Below are 25,349 nucleotides of genomic sequence, written 5' to 3'. Positions count from 1 at the left end.
AAATCCTCTTGCAAGGGTGCCTGCCTTGAAGAAGATTTCCTCCTCTCTCTACAAGAATCTCAGGGAGTCCCTCTCCCACTGCAACTCCCAGGTACTCTATGCTACTTTCTCCCCACCCCCACCCTTTGGCCCAACAAGTCCACACAGACTATCTGAAGAGTAATCCACCCAGACCCATTCCCCTACATTGACCCCTGACTAATGCACCTAATCTATGCATCCCTGAACACTATGGGCAATTTAGCATGGCCAATTCACCTAACCTGCACATCTTTGGATTGTGGGAGGAAACCGGTGTACCCAAAGGAAACCCACGCAGACACGGGGAGAATGTACATACTCCACACAGAGAGTCACCCGAGGAATCAAACCCAGGTCCCTGGTGCTGTGAGGCAGCAGTGTTAACCACTGAGCACCATGTCTGCGTGGGTTTCTTCCAGGTGTTCCGGTTTCCTCCCACAGTCCAAAGATGTGCAGGTTAGGTGAATTGGCCATGCTAAATTGCCTGTAGTGTTAGGTGCGTTAGTCAGGGGTAAATATAAGGGAATGGGTCTGGGTGGGTGGCTCTTCGGAGGGTCGATGTGGACTTGTTGGGTCGAAGGGCCTGTTTCCACACTGTAGGGAATCTAATATAATATACGTGTTTAAAAATTGCAAAATATCAAGGAAAACCATTTCCAGAAGAAAATTCAGAATCTCCGCCAAAGTTTCTTGATGTGGAGTCACCTGTACTTGGTTTCATTTACATATAGTGGTCATGCTTCCAGAAAACAGAACATTTAGATACTATACAATAATCTCTTTAAAGAAGACCAGAAGATGAAAGAACTCCACTGGGGTTTGTAAACAGAAAAATGGGATTTATACAATCAAGCAACTGTTTTCTTCTTGCATGCATTGATTTAGATGTTATTATAACAGAAAACTTAACTCCATACATTCCATTTTTGGGCAGTCTGATAATTCATGTATAAATAAGTTCAAAATTCACAAAACATTCCCTCTGATTACCAAGCAATTTGATGCTCATCACAAAATGGTTATTGTGTTTTTTTTCAGAATCTGCACAAGAATGCAACAGAAGCAGGTGCAGCCTCATCAAGTGCAAACAGAGACACCGAGGTGTAACACCACTATTATGCATAATTACAGACATTCCACCCAACGTGCTCTCACCCCTCAGGTAAACCAAATGGAAATGTTCTCCAAGCTGCTATTTAAAAGGACAACTAATCTGGAGGTAACTCAATAAGAAGATCTTTCTTTCTTTTTCTTTACTCTGGGGACACGAGTATCGCTGGCTGACCAGCATTTATTGCCCATTCCTAGTTGCCCTTGAGAAGGTGGTGGTAACCTACCTTCTTGAACCGTTGCACTCCAATCACTGTAGGTAGACCTGCAATGCCATTAGAGACTAAGTTGCAGGAATTCAACCCAAGACATTGAAGGAATACTGGTATATTTCCAAGTCAGGATGGTGAATGGCTTTAAGGAGAACTTGTAGCTGGTGGTATTCCCATGTATCTGCTGCCCTTGTCTTTCTAGATGGAAGTGGTCATGGGTTTGAAAGGTGTTGTCTCAGGATCTTTGATGAATTTCTGCTCTGTATCCTGTAGATGGTTTAGACTGCTGCTACTGAGCATTTGTGTAGGAGGGGGAGGATTTTTGTGGAGATGGTATCAATCAGGCAGACTGCTTTGTCCTGGATGGTGTCAAGATTCTTGAGTATTGTTGGAGCTGCACTCATCCAGGAAAGTGGTACATATTCCGTCACATTCCTGAACTTTACCTTCGAGATGGCGGACAAGCTTAAAGGAGTCAGGGGGTAAGTCATTCATTCCATGATTCTGAACCTCTGACCTGCTCTTGTAGCCACCACATTTATAACAGCTAGTCCAGTTCAGTTTCTGGTCAATAATAAACCCCATAATGTTAAAAATGGGGGATTTGGCAACAGTAAAGCAATTGAATGTCAAAGATGTTTAAATCCTCTGTGGAGCGAGTTTTAACTAAAATTTGTGTGGCTTAATTTTATCTGCAATTTGTCAGCCAAAGCTTGGTCATTGTCCAATCTTGATGCATTTGGACTCGAACTGCCTCAGTATATGAAGAGTCGTGAATGATGCAAAATATTGTTCAGTCATCCATGGACATCCAACTTCTGATCTTATGATAGAGGAAAGGTCATCAATGAAGCAGCTGAAATGGTAAGGTCCTGAGGAGTGTTGCTGAACAAAGAGACCTTGGAGTGCAACTTCACAGTTCCTTGAAGGTGGAGTCGCAGGTAGATAGGATAGTAAAGAAGGCATTGGGTATGCTTTCCTTTATTGGTCAGAGCATTAAGTATAGGAATTGAAGGTCATGATGCGGTTGTATAGGACTTTGGTTAGGCTACATTTGGAATATTGCGTGCAATTCTGGTCTCCCTCCTATAGGAAGGATGTTGTGAAACTTGAAAGGATTCAGAAAAGGTTCACAGGATGTTGCCAGCATTGGAGGATTTGAGGTATAGGGAGAGGCTGAATAGGCTTGGGCTGTTTTCCCTGGACTGTTTGTAGGCTGAAAGGTGACCATATAGAGGTTTATAAAATCATGAAGGGCATAGATAGGGTAAATAGACAAGGTATTTTCCCTAGGTTGGGGGAGTCCAGAACTAGAGGGCATAGGTTTGGGGTGAGAGGGGAAAGATTTAAAAGGGACCTAAGGAGTAACTTTTTCACACAGAGGGTGGTGAGTGTATGAAATGTGCTGCTGGAGGAAGTGGTGGAGGCTGGTACAATTGCAACATTTAAAAGGCATCTAGATGGGCATATGAATAGGGACAGTTTGGAGGGACTTGGGCCAAGTTCTGGCAAATGGGACTAGATTAGGTTTGGATATCTGGTCGGCATGGACGAGTTGGACCAAACAGTCTGCTTCCATGCTGTACATCTTTATGACTCTATGAAAATGGTTGGGCCTAGGACACTATGCTAAGAAACTCCTGAAAAAATAGTCTGGAGCTAAGGTGACTGACCACTAACAACCACAACCATTTTCCTTTACAGTAGGTGTGACTCCAGCCTGCAGAGTCTTTTCCCCATTTACTTTAGTTTTGCTAGGACTCCTTTATGCTACATTTGGTCAAATGCAGCCTTGCTGTTAAAGGCAGTCACTCTCACCTTGCCTCTGAAATATAGCATTTTTTATCCATGTTTGAACAAAGGCTGACCCTCCCTGTCAGTGAGCAGGTCAAGTAAATGCTGCCTGATAGCACTGTTGATGACACATTCAATTACTGATGACTAAGAGTAGACCTATGGGGTGGTAATTACCAAGTTGTCCTGCTTATTTTGTACAGGACGTACTTGGGCAATTTTCCACATTGTTGGGTGGATGCCAGTGCTGTTGCTGTACTTTTACAGATTGGCTTGGGGAGCTGCAAGTTCTGGAGCCCAAGTCTTCAGTATTATTGCTGGAAAGCTGTCAGGGAACTGCCTTTGCAGTATCCAGAGCCTTGAGTCATTTCTTGATATCACATGGATTGCATCACATTGGCTGACACCTGGCTTTTTTTTATGTTGAGGATCTCCAGAAGAGGCTGAGAATGGGTCATCCACTGAGCACTTGTGCTGAAGATTGTTGCAAATGCATCAGCCTTATCATTATCACTGATGCGCTGGACTCACCAGTGATTAAGAATGGGGATATTTGTGGAGCGTCCTCTTCCAGTGAGTTAATTATCCACTATCTTTCATGGCTAGACCCAGTAGTACTGCAGAGATTAGATCTACCTGTTGGTTGTGGGATCATTTAGCTCTGTATGTCATTTGCTGCTTATGCTGTTTTTTACTTAACTAGTCCTGTGTTATAGCTTCACAAGGGTTGACATCTCATTGTTAGGTACCTAATGTTGCAACTGGCAAGCCCTCCTCCATTCTTTATTGGGCCAGAGTTAATTGCTTAATGTGATGGTAGTTGTAAAGTAGGGAATACGCCTGATGATGAAGTTGCAATTGTTTTGGAGTACAATTCTGCTACTGCTGAAATGGTCCACTGTGCCATATGTGCACAGTCTTGAGTTGCTAGATCAGTTCAAAATTTATTGCAGTTGGCACAGGGATAGTGCTGCACTGCTGTTTTGATTACCAGAGTGTTTCTGAATAACTTGTTGCTGCTCACTTTTTTGACCTTTTACTCTCAGTAAGCTTTATTTCCAATTCAGATTCAGAACCCTGGAGAAAGTGAAGGAGAGTCGACGTTTTGAGCATAAGCTCTTCATCAGGAATGTGGAGGGAGAAGGAGGTTGAGAGATTGAGGGGGATTGAGGGGATAGGGCTGGGGAGAAGGTAGGTAGGATGGTGATAGGTGGATGCAGGTGGGAGGTGATTATGATAGGTTGCAGAGATCATTGGCATTGGTTTTGACTCAGTGATATCACTCTTGCCTCTAAATCATAAGGTCATGGCTTAAAGTTCCATTGCTGAAATTTGAGCACATCATCTGAGATGACACCTCAGTCAGTACTGGGGGAATGTTGCACTTTCAGAGATACTGCCTTCTAGACAGGACCTGGAACTAAGGCCCACCAGCATTCTCATGACAACATTAAAGATTCCATGGTACTATTTGAAGCTGAGTTCAAATCTGAAAAAGATGATCTTATTGTTTATTTCATTACTGTTTGTGGGAGCTTGCTCTGTACAAATTGACAACCTGTTTTACAAAAGTAATTACACTGAAATACTTAATTGACTGTCAAGTATTTTAGAATATCCCAAAGCTGAAACATGAATTGAATAAATACATTTCTTTTTTTCTCTTTAATACAAATCCTATGATTTGCTGTCCTCGTCCCTAACCTCTTCCCCAACACTGTGAGTTTTTATACGTTCTCTATCTCTCTCTTCAGGTTGCAATTCTTACAGTATCTGTCTTCTACCGCATCAGATTTCAGCATTACTGTCTATTTGGTTTGATCTGGCAAAGGATCTGACCTGAGTTTCTCATTAGGTGAAAGTTTAAGTCCCACATGCCCGCAAGGTGTTGATTAATGATGATACACAGATACAGGAGGAAAGCTGCAGCGATTTTGAAATGAAAGAATGGGGCAGTGACACTAATTGGCAGTATTTTCTTTCAGAGACCAAGGATAAGATCAATGGGCTGAATGTCCTCCTTCTGAACTGCAACATTCTCCGAGTATTCTATAGTGCAGTGTGACTTTGACGTTTTGTTTTGACCTTTATTTGTCTGGTTGTTTACCGGTCACTTGTTTTTGTTAATGTGTTATTCAACAATAAACATGTCGGACAGCTGGGGGCCAAAAGGACACACAAGAGTACAGACTTGAGGTTGTACCCCTGCAATAACATTAGCAGCGTAAATAAAATATTTTTAAAAAGAGAACAAACTGATCAATGTAAATATTATAAAGGTACAGTCTTGTAAACCTTTTTGAAATCGGTCTGTCTGATGGCAGGTCACCGTGGCAGGGTTGGTGTGTGTTTGAAACATTGGGGATGTGCCCTGGGCACGGATTTGCTCAGACAGGTGACGATGTTTATGTTGATGGATGTCACGGATCTCCGGTTCCCTCTTTGTATCGCAGCTGGCGGCTCTTTCTCAGGTTTCAGCTGTCCTGGAGATTGCACAAGCTGCCAGCCAGGGACCAGGTGAAAGGGCGCTTGCTCCCAGCCAAAGTTTCATTGGGAAATTCATCGGGAATTAAGTCCCTCCCTAAAGGAGAAAGGTGACACGGTGGAGGTAGAGCAAAAGAAATGGCGAAAGGAGCGAACCTATTACCGGCAAGGCAATAGAAAGGGAATGAGGCCACATCTAAAGACAGGGTCAGAGCAGGGATCGGTGCCAAGCAGACAAGGCGCTGAGAGTCTGGGAGCGAGCCAGGGCGACTCGGTCAGAAAGAGAGGGGGAAGAAAGCATCAAAGAGACCACATGAGAGAGATTCAGCCACAGGAAGAGCCTCCCCGAGAAAGAAAAACAGCAATCTGCAAACAAACTCAAGTCATCTTTTCTCAAACTGGGAACAGCAGAAACACACAGTCGGACGCACGGAGTGGACAGAAACGTTAAACCAGGGACAACCCATTGGCAGATTGAGCCCAGGACACATCGCCAAGGTTAAAAGGGGGGGGAAAATAAAACAAGAACTGTTACCGATCCGCGGTCGCCATTCAGAGAAAACAGAACAACCACCATCAACGTTCAGCGAAACTTCAGTGTACAGTGAAGTGCCGCCAGAAATACAGATAGTATCTGCGGGAGATTATTCATTTGTCCCTTCGACATTCAGAAACAGCCTTGACAACTGTGGGGGTGGGGGATTTTCACATTGCTCCCTCAGTGTTTAGAATATTATATATATTTGTTTAACTAAGAGAATGAAGCGGCTATATGATGAAAGCTCCTCCGACAGTGAGCTGGACGAGATGATCGACGTTGGCAAAGAGGAACATTACTGGTGAGTAACTTCAATTTCTGTTTCTGCAGCCACTAAATCAGGTGCTTTGAATGTCTGCAAGTTCACTTCAATCGCTCGCTCTCTCTCTCCCCCTGCTTAGTGTTTACTGATACAGTACCTTACAAATCTGCGGTTTTAACAGCGGTTTGTTTTTTTCTAAGGGGATGTGAATAGAATTAGCCTTTCGGAGGGGTTGAATCAGCAGACACCCACCAACTTTGTTAGAGCGTCAGGATCACAAGGAACAGCAGCCTCCACGAAGTGATTTTGGTGAACGGAGGAAGATCAGTTGGAACCGCTGCACATCATTTTTGTTCCGCTAAATTAGATCCCACGCAAAATTCTGCCTTGTTGCAGCACAAACCGAGCAACACTTTTTTTTATATAAAGTAGATGTAAATGTACTTTTCAAACCTACTAGCTATGCCGTAAGAAAGCCTTTTTGACATCTGTGTATCTGCCATTGAAAAACAACTCATTGAAATTTCCATTAGTAATGTGACAGATAGCTATCTACAGGGACAAACATTAAATACTGTTTCTGTTTACAGTCCTGTAACTCAATCAACTTCACCCACAACAACTTCTCACATTCTGGCACGGAAGAGGAGACGCGGGGTAAGTGGTCAAATGTTCATTTCTGACAGGCAAATGACCGACCAGATTTTATTTAAAGGGTATTTAAACATTCTTCTTATAGATTATTGAAAAAAGAAGACGGGACAGAATTAATAACAGTTTGTCTGAACTACGTCGTTTGGTTCCAACAGCTTTTGAAAAACAGGTACTTAATGAACTCAAATTGATCTGAATTTCAGTCTCAGATTAAATTGTTTATCTCTACACAAAATTGTATGAGTGCAGTAAAACTCTGAAGCTGATATATGCATAAAACTACTTTTTAAAATGATTTCTTCAAAGAGCCTGGATAATTATTATTGCTTCACACCACATATAAGATGGTAAATCTGAATGTCATAGTGCAATTCCCTTGTCTCACATCACAAGAACCTGTCAGCAAAAGCCAGTAACAGATATCATAAACTAATTGAGTAATATTCAACAATATCTCTACCAACTGACTGTACATTCGTTCCACCCTCTCCCTTCAATCACCCCACCAGGAAAGACAGTGTGCAGTTGAAAATAAAAACTGTTCAACACAATATCTAGTAGACAGTATATTGTATTATTGGGATAAATACTTTGCTGTTTCACAATGACTTCAGTTCAGCTTTCAGTTTCTGTGTGAGATCGTATTGAAGAGAGAGTCTCGCATTTCAAATATGCAACAATATAACTGAACCAATCTAAAGTGAACTTTCCAAACTTTTGAAGTTAAAAATTTCTACACAATCTATGTTGCTAAAGAGCAGCCAGGCCAAATTACAGGAAGAATATGATTACATGACGGGGTGCAAATAAGATTCACCAGGATGCTGCCTTGGATGGAAAATTGAAGTTGTGAGGAAAAGTTGGATCATCTTGGGTTATTTTTGTTGGAGAAAAGCAGACTTGGGGGTGGGGGTTGGGGGGTGGAGGTGGTGCAAGATTATCCAGAGTGGATTAGGCGAAGTTATTCTCCTACTTGAAGGGTCAGTCATGAGAAGACATGGGTTCAAGGTGAGGGGCAGGTGATTTAGGGAGTATGTGAAGAAAAACCTTTCAACCCTGCCTATGGGGTGGGTTTCTTCATATTCTTTAAAAAGTACCAGGATGAGACTTGGCACGTCATAACATTCAGGGCCATGGGCAAGTATCAGTAAATGGAATTAGGTTGAAGGTTTCTCACATGTTGGTGCAAACTCGATCAGCTGAAGGGGCCATTTCTCACTGTATGACTCCATGTCAACTTGACTTTTACAGATAATAATGTTTTATAATTTAGCATCCTGGACATTTTCTAGAATTAACTGTGTAGCACTGTGTTTTCTCCTGGCTACAAAATGACAGTATTGCTTGGGACCGCTATTTCAGAATACTCTAAAAGTAGTTATAGAGTCATAGAGATGTACAGCATGGAAACAGACCCTTTGGTCCAACTCGTCCATGCCAACCAGATATCCTAAATTGATCTTGTCCCATTTGCCAGGACTTGACCCATATCCTTCTAAACCCTTCCTATTCATGTACCTATCCAGATGTCATTTAAATGTTGTCATTGTACAGCTTCCACCACTTCCTCTGACAGCTCATTCCATACACGCACCACCCTTTGCATGAAAAAGTTGCCTCTTAGGTCCCTTTGATATCTTCCCCCTCTCACCCTAAACCTTTGCTCTCTAGTTCTGCACTCCCCCAACCCAGGGAGTTATCAATTTACCCTAGCCATGACCCTCATGATTTTATAAACCTCTCTAAGTTCACCCCTCAGCTTCTGATGCTCCAAGGAAAACAGCCACATCCTATTCAGCCTCTCGCTCTAGCTCAAACCTTCCAACGCTGGCAACATCCTTATGAATCTTTTCTGAACCCTTTCAAGTTTCACAACAACCTTCCAATAGGAGGGAGACCAGAATTGCACACAATATTCCAAAAGTGGCCAAACCAATGTCCTGTACAGCCACAACATGACCTGCCAACTCCTATACTCAGTGCTCTGACCAATAAGGGAAAGTATACCAAACACCTTCTTCACTATCCCTTTTATCTGCGACTCCACTTTCAAGGAACAATGAACCTGCACTCCAAGGTCTCTTCACATCCTCCCTAACTCCCAGGACCTTACCATTAAGTGTATAAGTGCTACCCTGATTGCCTTTCCAAAATGCAGCACCTCACATTAATCTAAATTAAACTCCATCTGCTACTTCTCAGCCTATTGGCCCATCTAATCAAGAGGCTGTTGTATTCTGAGGTCATGATTTGGAGATGCCGGTGTTGGACTGGGGTCTACAAAGTTAAAAATCACACAACACCAGGTTATAGTCCAACAAGTTTAATTGGAAGCACACTAGCTTTCGGAGCGACGCTCCTTCATCAAGGGATCACCGAATGAAGGAGCGTCGCTCTGAAAGCTAGTGTGCTTCCAATTAAACCTGTTGGACTATAACCTGGTGTTGTGTGATTTTTAACTTTGTATTCTGAGGTAACCTTCTTCATTGTCCATTACACCTCCAACTTTGGTGTCATCTGCAAATTTATTAACCGTACCTCCTAAGTTCATATCCAAATCATTTATATGAATGACAAAAAACAGTGGACCAACATCGATCCTTGTGGCACACGACTGCTCACAGGTCTTCAGTCTGAAAAGCAACCCTCCACCATCACCCTCTCTCTTCTACCTTCGAGCCAGTTCTGTATCCAAATGGCTAGTTCTCCCTGTATTCTATATGATCTAACCTTGCTAATCAGTCTACCATGAGGAAGCTTGTCAAATACCTTGCTTGAAGTCCACGTACACCACTCTGCCCTCTAATCCTCTTTGTTACTTCTTCAAAAACTCAATTAAGTTAGTGAGGCATGATTTCCCACGCACAAAGCCATGTGACTATCCCTAATCAGTCCTTGCCTTTCCAAATACATGTACATCCTGTCCCTCAGGATTCCCTCCAACAACTTGCCCACCACCAATGTCACGCTCACCGGTCTATAGTTCCACTACTTTTCCTTACCACTTTCTTAAATAGTGGCACTATATTAGCCAACTTCCAGTCTTCCAAAACCTCACCTGTGACTATCGATGATACAAATATCTCAGCAAGGGGCCCAGTAATTACTTTCTAGCTTCCCACAGAGTTTTAGGGTACACTTGATCAGGTCCTGATGATTTATCCGCCTTTCTGCATTTTAAGACATCCAGCACTACCATTTCTGACATATGGACATTTTTCAAGATGTCACCATCTAGTTCCCCATATTCTGCATCTTCCATGCCCTTCTCCACAATAAATACTGATGCAAAATACTCAGTTAGAAACTTTCCCATCTCCTGCTGGGCCCCCTGGAGGCTTCCTGCCTCTATTCCTGATGAAGGGCTTTTGCCCGAAACATCGATTTTCCTGCTCCTCGGATGCTCCCTGACCTGCTGTGCTTTTCCAGCACCACTCTGATCTAAACTTTCGTTTCCAGCAAGTGCAGTCCTCACTTTTGCCTTGGTACTGTTGTCTCCCTAGTTACCCTTCTATCCTTAATGTATTTATAAACTCTCTTTGGATTTTCCTTAACCCTATTTGCCAAAGCTATCTCACGTCCCCTTTTTGCCCTCCTGATTTTCCTCTTAATTATATTCCTATTGCCCTATACTCTTCTAAGGATTCACTCGATCTCTCTTGTCTATACCTAACATATGCTTCCTTTTTTTTCTTAATCAAAACCTCAATTTCTCTAGTCAATCAGCATTCCCTACACCTACCAGCCTTGCCTTTCACCCTAATGTGAATATACTGTCACTGGACTCTTGTTTTCTCATTTTTGAAGGCTTCCCATTTTCAAACTGTCTCTTTACCTGCGAATATCCGCACCCAAACAATTTTTGAAAGTTCTTGCCAAATACCATCAAAATTAGCCTTCCTCCAATTTAAAACTTTAACTTTTAGATCCAGTCTATCTTTTTGCATCACTATTTAAAACTAATGGAATTATGGTTGCTGGCCACAAAGTCTTCCCCCACTTACGCCTCAGTCACTTCCCCTGCCTTATTTCCCAAGAGTAGCCATGATGTGGAGGTACTAGTGGTGGACAAAGTTAAAAATCACACGACACCAAATTTATTTGGAAGTACAAGCTTTCAGAGTGCTGCTCCTTCATCAGGTAGCTAGTGGGGCAGGATCATAGGACACAGAATTTATAGTGTTTGACACTATGATCTTTTGCTGATGCAATATATTGCATCAGTGTATGACACTATGATCTTTTGCTATAAATTCTATGTTATATTATCCTACTCCACTAGCTACCTGATGAAAGAGCAGCGCTCCGAAATCTTGTACTTCCAAATAAACCTGTTGGACTATAACCTGGTTTCGTGTTATTTTTAACTTTCCCAAGAGTAGATCAAGTTTTGCACCTTCTCTAGTCGATACATCCACAAACTGAATCAGAAAATTTTCCTGCACACACTTAACAAATTCCTATCCATCTAAACCCTTAACACTATGGCAGTCCCAGCCTATGTTTGGAAAGCTAAGATTCCCTACCATTACAATCCTATTATTCTTAAAGATAACTGAGATGTCCTTACAAATTTGATTCTCAATTTCCTACTGACTACTGGGGAGTCTATAGTACAATCCAAATAAGGTAATTATCCCTTTCTTATTTCTCAGTTCCACCCAAATAACTTCCCTGGATGTAGTCCCAGGAAAGCCTCCCTAAGTACAGCAGTAATGCTATTCCTTATCAAAAATGCCACTCCCCCTCCTCTCTTACCCACATTTCTGTCCTTCCTAAAGCATTTGTATCCTGGAACAGTCCTATCCATCCCTGAGCCATGTCTCTATAATTTTTATGAGTCCCATGTTCCTAACCACGCCCTGAGTTCATCTGCCTTCCCTATAGGCCTCTTGAAATAAATGCAGTTTAATTTACCTTGTTTTCTGCTTTGTTCCTGCCTGCCCTGACTGTTTGAGCAGATAGATCCATTGGAAACTGTCAGAAAGAACTTGTAATATAACTACATCATTAAGACTGACAACTATAACTCGTTTTTTGATCTTCTAGTGTTTAGTTGACCAGACCTGTGTGTGGAGTGTACTAGAACTCTATAAGAGCAAAGTAAGAACACAGTGTAACGGCAGTGAAAGTGATACTGAACACTTTTTTTTAATTCAGTCATTCAGGTCCTGTTTCTGAAAACCAAACAAAACATTTTATAATTTTGTTCCTTCTAAGTAAACATCATACTGCCTACAGAATCAGGAACCAGAATCAGTTACCTTTCAAATGCTTTCACTCAGTCTTTCAGGCCTTGTGTAACCTATAAGTTATTGATTTCAAGCATGATGCCAAAATTTCTTATGGCGAGCTCAGCCTTTGGCTCCATAGTTTGCAGTAGTCTTTGTTTCTTGTATCTTATTTTCTCCAAGAGATTTCTCCAAATCTCTCTTCAACCTTTACCATTATTTTTAAAATTGACAGTGAACATTAATTTGTTCCTCCTAAAGAACCTGCTAAAATATTGGTGTCCAATCAATGCTGTGACAAGAACAATTTGAAAACTCAAAAACATAGGGTGGAGTCTTATCATTTCCCTGGCTGTCAGTTGCATCAAGATTTTTGGTGGGTTTCTCACCACAAAACCTAGTGGGATATTTCACCATATCTTACCATTAATGACCTACCCTGTCCCTATGACACTCTCTACCCTGGCTCTAACCTCATCTTACCCCCAAAGATTCCTGAAACAACTCACCATACAGCAGACATCCATCAATCTCTGGCATCCACACCATCTTTAAAAGGCAGTTGTGTACTTGGACAAGTGTTGCGCCTCAACAGCAATGTAATGGCCCAGAGGTCACAAAACCACATTATCCTTCACTCGTAGCCAGTATTGCTGATACTCTGTCCCCCTACACTGCTATGCTCTCATCCTGTTTGTTGTTTAACCAACAGATCATACAGTTTACCTGTCCTTAGCTACAGCCCAACTAAGCACCCTCACTAAGTCACTGCTACTCTGTTCCCAATAGCCATTAGAGATCCACTGCTTGTCATTGTCCAGTAGGAGAATATTACAATTCCAAAGATGAGCTTTTACTTACAGCCAGCTAAAGTGAGCACTGCCTTTGTGTGCCATCCAGCAAGATGATCTGTGCTTTAAAGAGCATATCAATATGGTAGTGCTGACAACCTTTAAGTTCTGGCTGATGCTCTAATATGCCAACAGGCATTGCACAGAGTGGCAAGCATGCTGTGGGCACACAGGTAGGCACTAAGTGAGCAAGCACGAATAGAGCAAATGAACAGCCCTGAGATACAGCCTGCTCCAACCTGTGTGTTGTGTGTCTGTTCCCTGCTCACAAGGTATCCTTGCATCCATCTTTCACTGTTACTTGTTGGTATACCCTGCAATGCAGGTGAATCAAAGAGGTGTTGTGAGCAGTTGGCAACTATCAGATGCCAATGTCTGTGTGTGAAGGCTGTATGCACTGTTTCCCATGGATCATATCCTGAGATGTTTTTCACGCAGGACAACATGGAGGCTCTTCACAGTTGGTGGTGAGCTGAAGTGACTCTGCATTCCATGTTGAGAATTCTCAGCACCTGGTTCATTTGGCAGATTTTGTAAAATTGGGAGCTGTACATTAATGAGGTGAAATGTGTTGTTGATTCAAGCAAATATTCGCTGAATATAGAACTACACACTACCCAGACAGAATCTTGCCTCACACTTGGCAATTTTATAAAAGATATAGCAGGCTGCTCCCCACCTTCTTACACAATTCTTACACAATTCTTCTCATAGCGCATATTGTTCAGGTCCTGATAAGATTCTGCCCATAGTTTTGACGTGTACCTCAACTACTACTTTTCAATTTGTTTGGGCTTTAAATTGTCAGATATCTGGTTCTGAATAAGAAGGAATTTCCTCCAGTTTAATGTTACAAAACCTGAAGCTGCTGCCTTCAGCCTCTGCCACAAACTCCATTGCCTATTCACTGACTCTATCCGTCATCTTTGTAACTGTCTGAGACTGGACCAAATTGCTTGCAACCTCAATGTTATACTTGCAATGTGCTAAACATTCAACCACATATTTGCACCTTGACTAAGACCACCCATTTCCACCTCCACAATATTGGCTAAATCTAAGCCTGTCTCAGGTCGTCTTCTTCCGAAGCCATGCACTATTATACCTCAGACTTGGAAAATTTCAACATAATCCTGGTTGACCTCCAACTTCCCACCCTCTGTGAATTTGAGGTCATCCAATATTCGACTGCCTGTGTCTAACTTTGGACTATTCACCTTCTGTTCTCTGATTTACACTGTCTCCCTGTTAAACAATGTCTTGACATTAAAATTTTCATCCTTGTTTCCATGGCCTTGTTCCTCTATACTTCCTCATATAATAATTAATTCAGTGATTCATTCACTTGCTCACGCTTTATAACATTGACTCATTCATTCAGTAATTCAGTGTAGTCAAATCTGTTTCTCATTAATTACTTTGTGCATGCTATGGTTATTATTCATTTTAACCGAAGTTTATTTATTTGTTCTGTTATTTAGGGGTCATCCAAGCTCGAGAAAGCTGAGATCCTACAAATGACTGTGGACCATCTAAAGTTGCTGCATGCAACAGGGGGTAAAGGTAAGAATGAGATCATTAGTGCTCTGTATTCTGTTCACTTTAAACCGCCATTCCTTTAATATAACAGCACTATGAAGACGTTTGAATCAGTTTATGCCATTACGTAGGAAGTATTTTATACGTCAAAGTTAACATGAGAGTTTTGAGGAAAGTTATTGAAACCATTCAAGCCTTGTAAATCTGATTTTGGAGATGTTAAAACAGGATGTAATACCTGTCCTTACGAACGTTAATGAAGAAATGGACACGATTGAAATATTTATTTCATCACTTTGTTCTCCTATTGCCTTTTAATTGCTATGTGCTATCAATTTGAACAAGGAGGCCCCAGGCCTGGTAAATAACATACTTACAGAGTATAAAATCTGGACTGAACACTACCAATAAAGTCAACTAATAAACAAGATTAGCTGAAAAAAAACAGACTTCACTCAATTGCTTTGTGTAACTCAGTGCTTTAAAGAGCATGAACTATATATCCTTGATAAAGAGCTTTGAATGTAAGAATTAAATTGCACAGACTCCTTTCTCAGTCTTTCTCTGCATAATGGTTTATCAAAAACTAAATAAGTACAACCACTTCAACTATGTCCTTCATCTTCATATGAAATAAACAAGGAACTTCCATTTATATAATACATTTCATGACAATATCTTCTTCATCTTTCTTTTCTGTGCCTGGTGGCACATAAGCAGATAAAACAAGTGCTTATGTCAGTTTCTATGACTACTTTGGCACCTTCCACAGCTGTCAAGGCTTTGAGTGAGACAGGAACATGGAGTTTCTGGCTCAGAAGCTGCAATACAACCCACTGCACCACAAGACCTTTATTCTTGACCATAGGAGATTTCCACACATTTCATAATCTATGAATCTTTGAAGTATAGTCATTGCTGTTACTGAGGCAAACACAGCAAACAATTTACATAGTACAAGCTGTTGCAAAATAAATCATTCACAATTAATCAAATTAACCAATTGGGGAAACTCTCTTTACAGTGGCAGACATATTTTGGGCATATCGCCCATAAACCAAGTAAACAACAAATAGATCTTCAGTGTTCAGTAAACTTTGATAGTCTCCTAAGAGGCAAGGTAGTTTCTTTGGATTGGGCGAGTCCAGAACTAGAGGGCATAGGCTTAGGGTGAGAGGGGAAAGATTTATAATGGACCTAAGGGGCAATTTTTTCGTGCAGAGGGTGGTGTATGTATGGAATGAGCTGCCAGAGAAAGTGGTGGAGGCCGGTACAATTACAACATTTAAAATACATAGAGTGATATGGGCCAAGTGCTGCCAAAGGGGACTAGATTAGGTTAAGCCATCTGGTCGGCATGGACAAGTTGAACCGAAGGGTATATCTCTATGACTCTATGACTCACTAACAGAACCACTGCTCAAGCCTTGGACATGCTGTTGGCTTTCAAATTGACACCCATCTTTCCCTAAATTCCAAGTTCAATTCCCTTCATGCAGATTTCCATCCCTGATCAGAGTACCAAACCCTTTAACATCATAAATGCTATTCTATATTTCTAACACAGAGAATTTCAAATGACACCCCCCCCCCCCCCCCCTTGTCTTTCTTGACAAATCTGCAGCCTTTAGCACAGTAAAAAACACCGCACCTTTTCTCATGCCACTCTTCTACAAACTGCAATTGTGATTCGGAATTCAGTGATTAATAGTAATTATACTATTCACCTTGATGAATGTTAAATCTCCCAATTCCTTGAAGCAGTTCACATAAATGTCTGTTACCAGCCAAAGATGTTTCCTTCTCTTGCTCCCCTGTCAGAAACTCCATTGCACATTTGAACCAAATTTCCACCGAGCTTCTGGCAAATAATCCAAGTGAAGGATAAGCAGATCTGAGAATTTCCTGGGCACCACGACAGGTTAGGCTGACCTAGTCTCTTTCAGCTTGGGAACATAAGTGAGGTACAAGATAATCAATCACCTGCAATCACATCCAGAATATGTCTTTGATCCACTCATTTGGGTACAGACCTGGAGTAATAAATGATTGAAGGAGGTAAAATCGAAGTGTAATGTCCATCGCTGGGAACCTAGCAGTGCAAATGTCACTTGTAGTTCATTTTCTAAATTAAGATGATGATAAACAAACAGGTGAATTCCCAGAAAGGTTAGAAAAAAATTGTCATGAATATCATTTTAGAGACCAAAGTAAGCTTTTCAAAGAGTACCATCCATCAACTTATTCTGAACAGAACAAGATTCCAGGGCTCATGCAAACTTTAATGCAAGGACAATAAAGGAAAGTTCATGGTGCTACCGAACAGTGGGAACATCACTTTGTAACAGGTGTGTGCAGCAGATTTGGAGAGAAGGAGAGTACTAATTGCCATTCATATATGTCTCAATAGCTGCAGCTACAGAGGTACAGACCAGAAGGCTAACAACCTTTTGGAATTGAATAATACACACTTAAAATGCAGATTAGAGAAAGTGCATGCAAGTTGGAACTGTTTGCAGAAATGCTGAGGTTTTTGGAGAAAACTAAGAATCGGCCAGAGGTGAGGTTAGGTTTATAGCACCACAACTGGAGAAATCGCATATTGCAGGCATCACTGACCAGTGTTCGAGTTGACGTCTTCCTCGTGATCTCAACGTAATCCTCAAAGCCTAACCTCCTCAGGAACTCCCCACCTCCTCATAACCTGGTCACACATATTGCCAAGTAAACTTAGCTGTCGATAATTTGTATGCGTGTTACGAAGATATTGTTGCCAAGGCATAATCACATTTCAGTTTTGCTATCTTATGTTACAAATGTATGTCAAGGTTCAATAATAATTTGAAAAAAATCTATAAATGAACAATCTCTAACTAAGGATTAAAATGCAATGAAATTATTTAGCAAAAACGTGCTCCAATTTGATAGAATTTCTAAAGCTTTCAAAATATTTTCCATGCTTTTGAAGACAGTTACACTACTTTAACATCCAAAATTGTTAATTGTAAAAATTAAAAATATTAACTAACAAAAAACTCAAAATAACAATTGATTGTCAGAAAATGTACACATAATGTTGATAATATTTTACGTAAAAATACAGTTTATAATAAAAATTTTTAAATACTCTTTTATGTGTGACTAAAATCCAGTCCTTTTCAAAATCAAAACCCTATCCTCGGTGCATGCTATAAGTTAATATTGACCTTTACTCTTTCTTGTTGTATCAGAAGATAACTTCCATGTGTTAAAACTGTTGTTGAATTTTGGTACCCCGATGTATCCACAATTAAAGTGAAATGTTGCGTATTAATAGAATTAGTTGAAAAGTTTCACTCTCCAACTCTGATAAAAGTCAAATGTTAATGTATTTTTAAAATCTAGTTCCGTTCTACTGTGCTTGGCCACATAGTGACAGAAGAATGAGGGAGTAGTCTCACAGAAGCCTATAAAATTCCAACAGGATGAGACAGAGTAGATGCATGAAGGATAGTCTCAATGACAGGGATTTCCAGAGCCAGAAGTCGCAGTCTAAGGATTATAGATAGACCTTTTTAGGAGAAATCTCTTCAGCTAGCAAGTAGGGAGCCCGTAAAATTCTCTGTTGTAGAAAACAGTTAAGGACAAAACATTGAATATTTTTAAGAAGGGGTTAGGTATAATTCTTTGAACTAAAGGAATCAAGTGTATGGGGAGATAGAGGGAACAGGGTACTGAGTTGGATGATCAACCCATGATCATATTGAATGGCAATGCAGATTCAAAGAGCTGAATGGCCTAGTCTTGCATGAATATTCAATATTTCTATGATTTTAGAGCTCCAGAATTAGACTAGTGAGTAATATTTACAATTAGAATCCAAACTTTGTGCTCATTTTACATTCAACCTTATAAATTCTTTCAGGTTTTGAAAGGCAATGCAGTATATCTAAGTTTGCAGGTGACATTTGTTATGAAGCACAAGGTTAGTAGAGGGGAACAAGAAGTTACAAAGAAACATAGATAGAATGAACAGGCAAAACAAAAGCAGATAGATTCAGAGTGAAAATTAGGAAAAATTGATGTATTTTCCTAACAGTAATAGTTTAGGAGTTGTGGAAAAGGGAAATATGTCTTCATGTATACATCTGTACATTGTTTGCAAAAAGTAACCAAGTATCAAATGGAATGCTTGTCTTTTTGTCGAGGGCATTCGTATCCAAAAGTGAATAAGTAAGGATCCATCTCAGGTACTGTGTCAGCTTTGGATGTCAAACCACAGCTAAATATATTGACCTTGGAGAGGGCACACCACAGATTTACCAGGTTAATATGACAGTTTCAATTGTTAAATGATGAGGAAAGGTTGTGTGATTTAACAACAAAAAAGGATTTAAAAACTCTTTTATTCAAAGAGGAAGATATTAATCCAGTTCCTGATGATTGTGTGTATTCAGTATAAACCAGTCTATCATTTAGCAATACGGTGACATTAAGATTATTATTTATATGATTACCATGGTGTTCATTCAATGTGGTTTTGTTTTGCAGTAATGCAAAACTTGCAATGCAAATCCACATTTGAAATTTCACCTAAATCTGGCAAAAATCTGGCATGATGCTCATGCTTAACTCCATCTTTCTCTGGAGTCTGTTGGGTGTTGAATAAGCTTTACACCAATGCTCCAGTTGTCATACAAATCCAACTTCAATGGCGGATCTGATTTGGAGAGACTGTAAAGATAGTCATCTACTATCAGTGTTAACATACCATATTTGTGCAATAAGGAAGGAGTGTCCTGTTGCAATCCAAATCAAAGTCAGTGGTTGGGATAAGGGAAATATTTACATAGCAATTAGCCAATTAGCCTGACCTAGAAACTTTGATGCTGCTGTTGATGAGTATGAAGGGTTGAAAAATGTTCCTTCTCCCAGTATTAACCTCAATGACGTATTGCGAATATGAAAGCGATTTGGGATTAAAAAGGTGGAGATACGCTGGTTAATAAATGGCAGAGCAGTCTTAACAGACAGACAGACTCCTTGCAGCCCTTATCTTCCAACTTGCAAAACACATTTTAAAGATTTGGAGAAGAGAACATTCTGAATAATTTTAGCATACCTTGTTTGAAACTGAAGAGAAAAGTTTAGTAGATGTTGATTATTTTATTGGTGATCTTAATGTTGTTTAATTTATAGTCTATGGTCAATCTTGATGTAAAATAAACCTAGACCAGTGTTGTCTTGAAATATTTTGTTCAAACATTCACCATTCAATGCACGTCTCTTTTATGACTAGGGTGTGTTTGTACAGAGTACAGTAATACATTATTCAGTAGGCTATCAAAGCTATGGAAAATGTAGGCAGTAAATGCTTTCATAATAGTAGCAGGCCAAGTCATCTACATAAAACATTGGGTTAAACAGATGCATGGAAGATTGCAAAAACATAGAAGTGCTTTACTTTTAACATTCACCCCACTAGGAAATATAATAAATCAATTATGTCACTATTTAGTCTCTGGGAGGACTGAATCTTATGTGAAGGAGGCTGGATGGTCTCGACATGAGAATATTTTTATTACTCAAACTGTATTCAGTTTAGTTGACCAACCTGGTCTGACATGGAATGAGATCGGTCAGGTTCGAACCCAGTTTCTAGCAGGTGTAGAGACATACCACAAAATTGGATACAATTTGGCATTTAGCTGTAATGAACCCCAGTTGCATTTAGGGACCCCATAAATATGGCAAATGCTTCAAATCAAAAAAATGCAGTTGGTGGATGTCTTTCAAAGACTAAAATTAATGCACTTCTTTCAATGCAAATTATAGCTTAAAACAACATCCTGCTTTGGCTGTTCTGGCCTAGGAACAGTTATAATACTGTCCAATGAAATATAAGTTCAGCAACAAGCAAACCAAGAAGCTAAAATCATGACCTTCTAGGAAGGGGCCAATGGTTTAACTTTATGTTATACCCGGCACATTGTGTACAGTTATTGTAATTAAAATAAAATAACATGATTTGACTGACTGCTTCTTTGGGGTGATCTTTGGCTGTGAATTTGAAGTTTAGCTTCCTGCACTGTAGTGGTTATGCTAAGTGTATGTCACAATGGGAAAAAGATATACGGTATTGTGATAATTATAATGTTACATCTAAACCCAGATGTAATTGATTTTAATACTTCAAATAAAAACCTATAAAGTTTAAGCAATAAGTCTGTAAGTTAGCTCACTGAGCTTGAAGGTTTGTTTTCAGACATTTTGTCACCATAACTAGGTAACATCATCAGTGAGAGTCTCTGATGAAGCGCTGGTGGTATGTCCCGCCTCTCTGTTTATAGGTCTTGGTTTCTTAAGGTGGGTGATGTCATTTCCAGTTCTTTTTTCTAAGGGAAGGTAAATAGAGTGTAACTTGATCTGTTATTGATGGAGTTCTGGTTTGAATGCCATGCCTCTAAGAATTCTCGTACGCGTCTTTGTTTCGCCTATCCTAGGATGTATATGTTGTCCCAGTCAAAGTGGTATCCTTCTTTGTCTGTATATATGGAAACTAATGATAGTGGGTCTTGTCTTTTGGTGGCCAGTTGGTGTTCATGTATGCTGGTGGCAAGTTTCCTGATAGTTTGTCCAATGTAGTGTTTTTTACTATTCTTGCATGGTATCTTGTAAATGACGTTAGTTTTGCTGGTGGTATCTAATGGATCCTTTAGGTTCATTAGTTGCTGTTTAAGTGTGTTGATAGGTTTGTGGGCTACCAGGGACTCTCACTGATGATGTTACCTAATATGGTGATGAAACATCTGAAAATAAACCTTCAAGCTCAGCGAGCTAACTTACAGACTTATCATCAACCTGAGCTACAAATTTTCACAAAAATTGCTAGTTTAAACAATATTTATTTCCCAGATCTAATTGAGTATTTACCTTATTAGCTCACTACATCATTTCAAGTTGACATACAGCTCGTTGATGACCATGTAACTGGATTTTTAACATTGTACCAAATCATAATCACAGTTGAACAATTTATATGCACTGAAAAACTAACTTTAACTTTAACTTTACATTTCTGGAATGTCAAACTTCTCCATGAATATTTAAAATTCTACAGCTATTTAAATAATTTTAAAAATATTTGTTCATGCTATTTAAACGTCTATTTTAATCCCATTTATGCGTGCCAATCACTATTACACTTGCTGCACAATGAGTAACAATTGAAGAATAATGTGTTTTTTTTCATTTTGTGGTTTGCTATCTATGAGAATACTTCAATGTGATTACCTTCCTAGTCTGGTTTCAGACATCACTGGCTACCCTCTGCTTGGTACTAAAATGAAAGTAACCAGGTAATAGCAAAATCCGCACTACAAAAATCACTAGATCTTTTCCATGCAGCTTCCTGCAGTATCAGCAGTGAGCAACATCACTTCACTGCTAAAGGTAAAATCCAGACTTTGTTCTTAATTTAAAAATGACTCAATACATTCAACAGTTCAATAAATTATTTTAAAAGCTTACACTTCAGCTTCTTTAATTTCTTTTTCAGTTACAGCAAATTTACTTTTATATATAATATTTTTGACTTGTTCAGACCGAATTTTTCTTTTAAAAATTCTTTTAAAAATTCAAAGAAGGACACCACTTTGACTGGGACAACATATACATCCTAGGATAGGCGAAACAAAGACGCGTACGAGAATTCTTAGAGGCATGGCATTCAAACCAGAACTCCATCAATAAACAGATCGATTTACACCCTATCTACCTTCCCTTAGAAAAAAGAACTGGAAATGACATCACCCATCTTAAGAAATCAAGACCTATAAACAGAGAGGCGGGACATACCACCAGCGCTTCATCAGAGACTCTCACTGATGATGTTACCTAGTTATGGTGACAAAATGTCTGAAAATTCTTTTCTTTTCAGGAAACTTGCCACCAGCATACATGAACACCAACTGGCCACCAAAAGACATGACCCACTATTTTGCAGTATTTAAACCTTAGCCATAACAAATCACCTTAATTCAAACATGTACCTGATCTCCTTTATATAAAACTATATTTTGAGGCTCCTAACTGGTGTTTGTCAATATTTATCCTGTTATCAATATTGCTTCCCTAGGTTTATGTTTCATCTATTGATAGACATGAACATTCAGAGGAAGGATTTATTTCTAAAGGATTGCGTCATGGGTTTTATAAAAGCCCAAAGCCATTGAAGAACAATTGCAATGAATTCTATAGATGGTCGCTCTACAATACTTATTAAAATGTAACAACATGAGGCAATGTATAAGCTTTGCTGATTTCATTATGCTAACTATTACTATTTTGTTGATAGGCTATTTTGATCCTCACTTGCTTGCTGTGGATTACAGAAGTATGGGATTCAGAGAATGTCTTGCTGAAGTCATAAGGTATCTCAGCTCACTTGAACGATTTCAAGGCCATGACAATACTGATCCACTAAAAGAGCGTCTGATATCTCATCTCAACAACTATGTGTCTGAAATAGAGCCTACACCATTGGCACCGGCTTCTTTGATCCATCGAACCTGGACTTGGCCACACCATCAATTAACTACTTTACTTCCACAGACAGCAGAAGGAGGACAATTACCATGCATGGATACTCTGCAGAACCCAGCTTTCCTTACTGGTTCTGCATTAGCATGCTCCACATCTTCTCTGAGAGGAATTCCTCTTGACAAAATAGCCTCCTCAGTGATATCACCCACACACAATCTTCTCCCAAACATGACATCATCTAGCCTCAATTTCTTGTCAAACCTGGCGTCACCTATTCATAGAGTGCTGTCCAACATGACATGCACATTTCCTGGTGTTCTATCCAATGTAAGCTCAACCAACAAAATGTTGACTGGTGTTGCTGTATCTCCACAAATTAGTTCACCCTTGCTGTCACCAGCTTCCAGCACCAGCACCATTCATACAACAAATCCAACTGCAGCGATTCCTGGCTCTTTAGGACTCTTTCCATCTGTATCACATTTCCGACATAATCCCTCTAGTCAAACAAGCAACCTGAATGCTCGCAAATCCCAGAGGTCATGGACAACTGCGATTGGGGCTTTCTGAATCTAGCCTAATCAGGAAAAGATTTTAACTATACTTTTTTATGATGATATATTGTGATATAGAAAGTATATTGTGCCAGAAAATATCCTGATAGGTTTCAGCAATTTGTAATCATATGGAAATGAGAGAAAATATAACTGAAGTTCATATCAATGCACCTTACAGTGCAGAAATTTCCTCCAGCATCCAGCATATGAAACAATTGCTTTTAGCCTAATAAATTAAGTATTGTAGATCATATAGTTTACTCCACCCTTCCTCACTGTAGTGCTTTTGTTTCTCAAACCAGGCTTGGTCACTGCAAGTACCTTGGATAGAAAAAGTAGAACAGGATTTGTGTTCAATCTTTAGTGACCTTCCAGCCCTCCTTCATTCTTGGGCCTTGGGCCAGTGAGTTGGGCCACAGAGTCAGTAGAATTCCTGGTTTTGCAAACCTGAGTTTTAAAATTAGTGGCCGAGATATCAGATTCTCACTCATGTTCAGGAAGATGCTGACTGAGGAGGTGGGCTGAGCAGAAGGACCGTCTCAGGCCCTGCTTCCACCACCCCCTTTATCTGCAGCTCCCCCAACACCCACTCACAGTGCTGAAGAAGGTTTACACCTGAAACATCGACTTCTCCACCTCGTGATGCTGCCTGGCTTGCTGTGTTGTTCCAGCCTCCTGCCTGTCTGCCTTGGGGCTCTGGTATTATGTCCAAAATTATTAAAAATAAATAAGTCATACAGCTTCCCTCCAGTCCTAACCCTCATGCTTCCTTATAGCCCACACAACTCCTCCCTCCCTGACCCATGCCAAACATGTCACCTCATGACCTGTACCCACCCCTGACTCCCAGTTCCCATGCCAAATAATGCCCCTATAACCACCCTCCTTCATAACCTCTTCTGCCAACTTAGTTCTAATACATGCCAACCCATTCCTCCCTAAACATCACCCTTTGTTCTTATATATACATGAAAACTCTCACAGTCTCTCCAGCTAGGAATCCATGCAGATTTGAAGTAAAATAAAGTCCAATAAAATATATTTCTACATGTGTGTTACAGACTTCACTACATTGGGAAAAAAACTCTCATCCATAAAAAAGTACTCAATTTATATTCAAATGACGTCTTATAATATCAAGCATTTCATTTGATTGCTCAATCCCAGACAAGAGCAGACGTTGGAATTCATAGCCCCATTTCAAAGAGTCTGTCCAATTTAAAGATATAAATCAAACTGTAAAATTGAAGCACCCTGTCCTTCATAATGAATGGTTGTGAAATCAATCAAGCAGCAAGAATCTAGGAATGGAAATTCTCAGTCATTTGTCAACAGACAGATGAAATTGCAAGCATTTATTTTAATACAACAAGAGTTTTAAAAACCTTGACAACTTGATAACTCCCATTGACAGGCTCTCTTGATATTTTTGACAGATTCCTTTACACAGGTCCCATTGACGCTTTTGACATTTTATTTCTGAAGATCTGTTGACAATTTCAGTGTGTTTGACAATGTGAGTCTGCAACTTGTATCATACATGCAAGCCTACTTTTAACAATTCCAAAAGCCA

General features: G+C 40.0%; 1 protein-coding gene across 1 annotated transcript; it reads left to right on the top strand.

The window, feature by feature from the left end:
* The first annotated feature begins 5,580 nt into the window (after window positions 1–5,580).
* Window positions 5,581–24,397, top strand: LOC122563697 (hairy/enhancer-of-split related with YRPW motif protein 1-like). The gene is made up of 5 exons (XM_043717788.1): window positions 5,581–6,460; window positions 7,012–7,078; window positions 7,161–7,244; window positions 14,639–14,720; window positions 23,032–24,397. The coding sequence occupies exons 1-5, from the start codon at window positions 6,381–6,383 to the stop codon at window positions 23,787–23,789; spliced, it is 1,071 nt and encodes a 356-aa protein (XP_043573723.1). The 5' UTR covers window positions 5,581–6,380; the 3' UTR covers window positions 23,790–24,397.
* Window positions 24,398–25,349: the final 952 nt, after the last annotated feature.

This window comes from Chiloscyllium plagiosum, chromosome 27 (assembly GCF_004010195.1).
Source record: "Chiloscyllium plagiosum isolate BGI_BamShark_2017 chromosome 27, ASM401019v2, whole genome shotgun sequence".
In the NCBI taxonomy this organism is placed as follows: domain Eukaryota; kingdom Metazoa; phylum Chordata; class Chondrichthyes; order Orectolobiformes; family Hemiscylliidae; genus Chiloscyllium; species Chiloscyllium plagiosum.
This window is presented reverse-complemented; position numbering and strand designations above follow the sequence as displayed.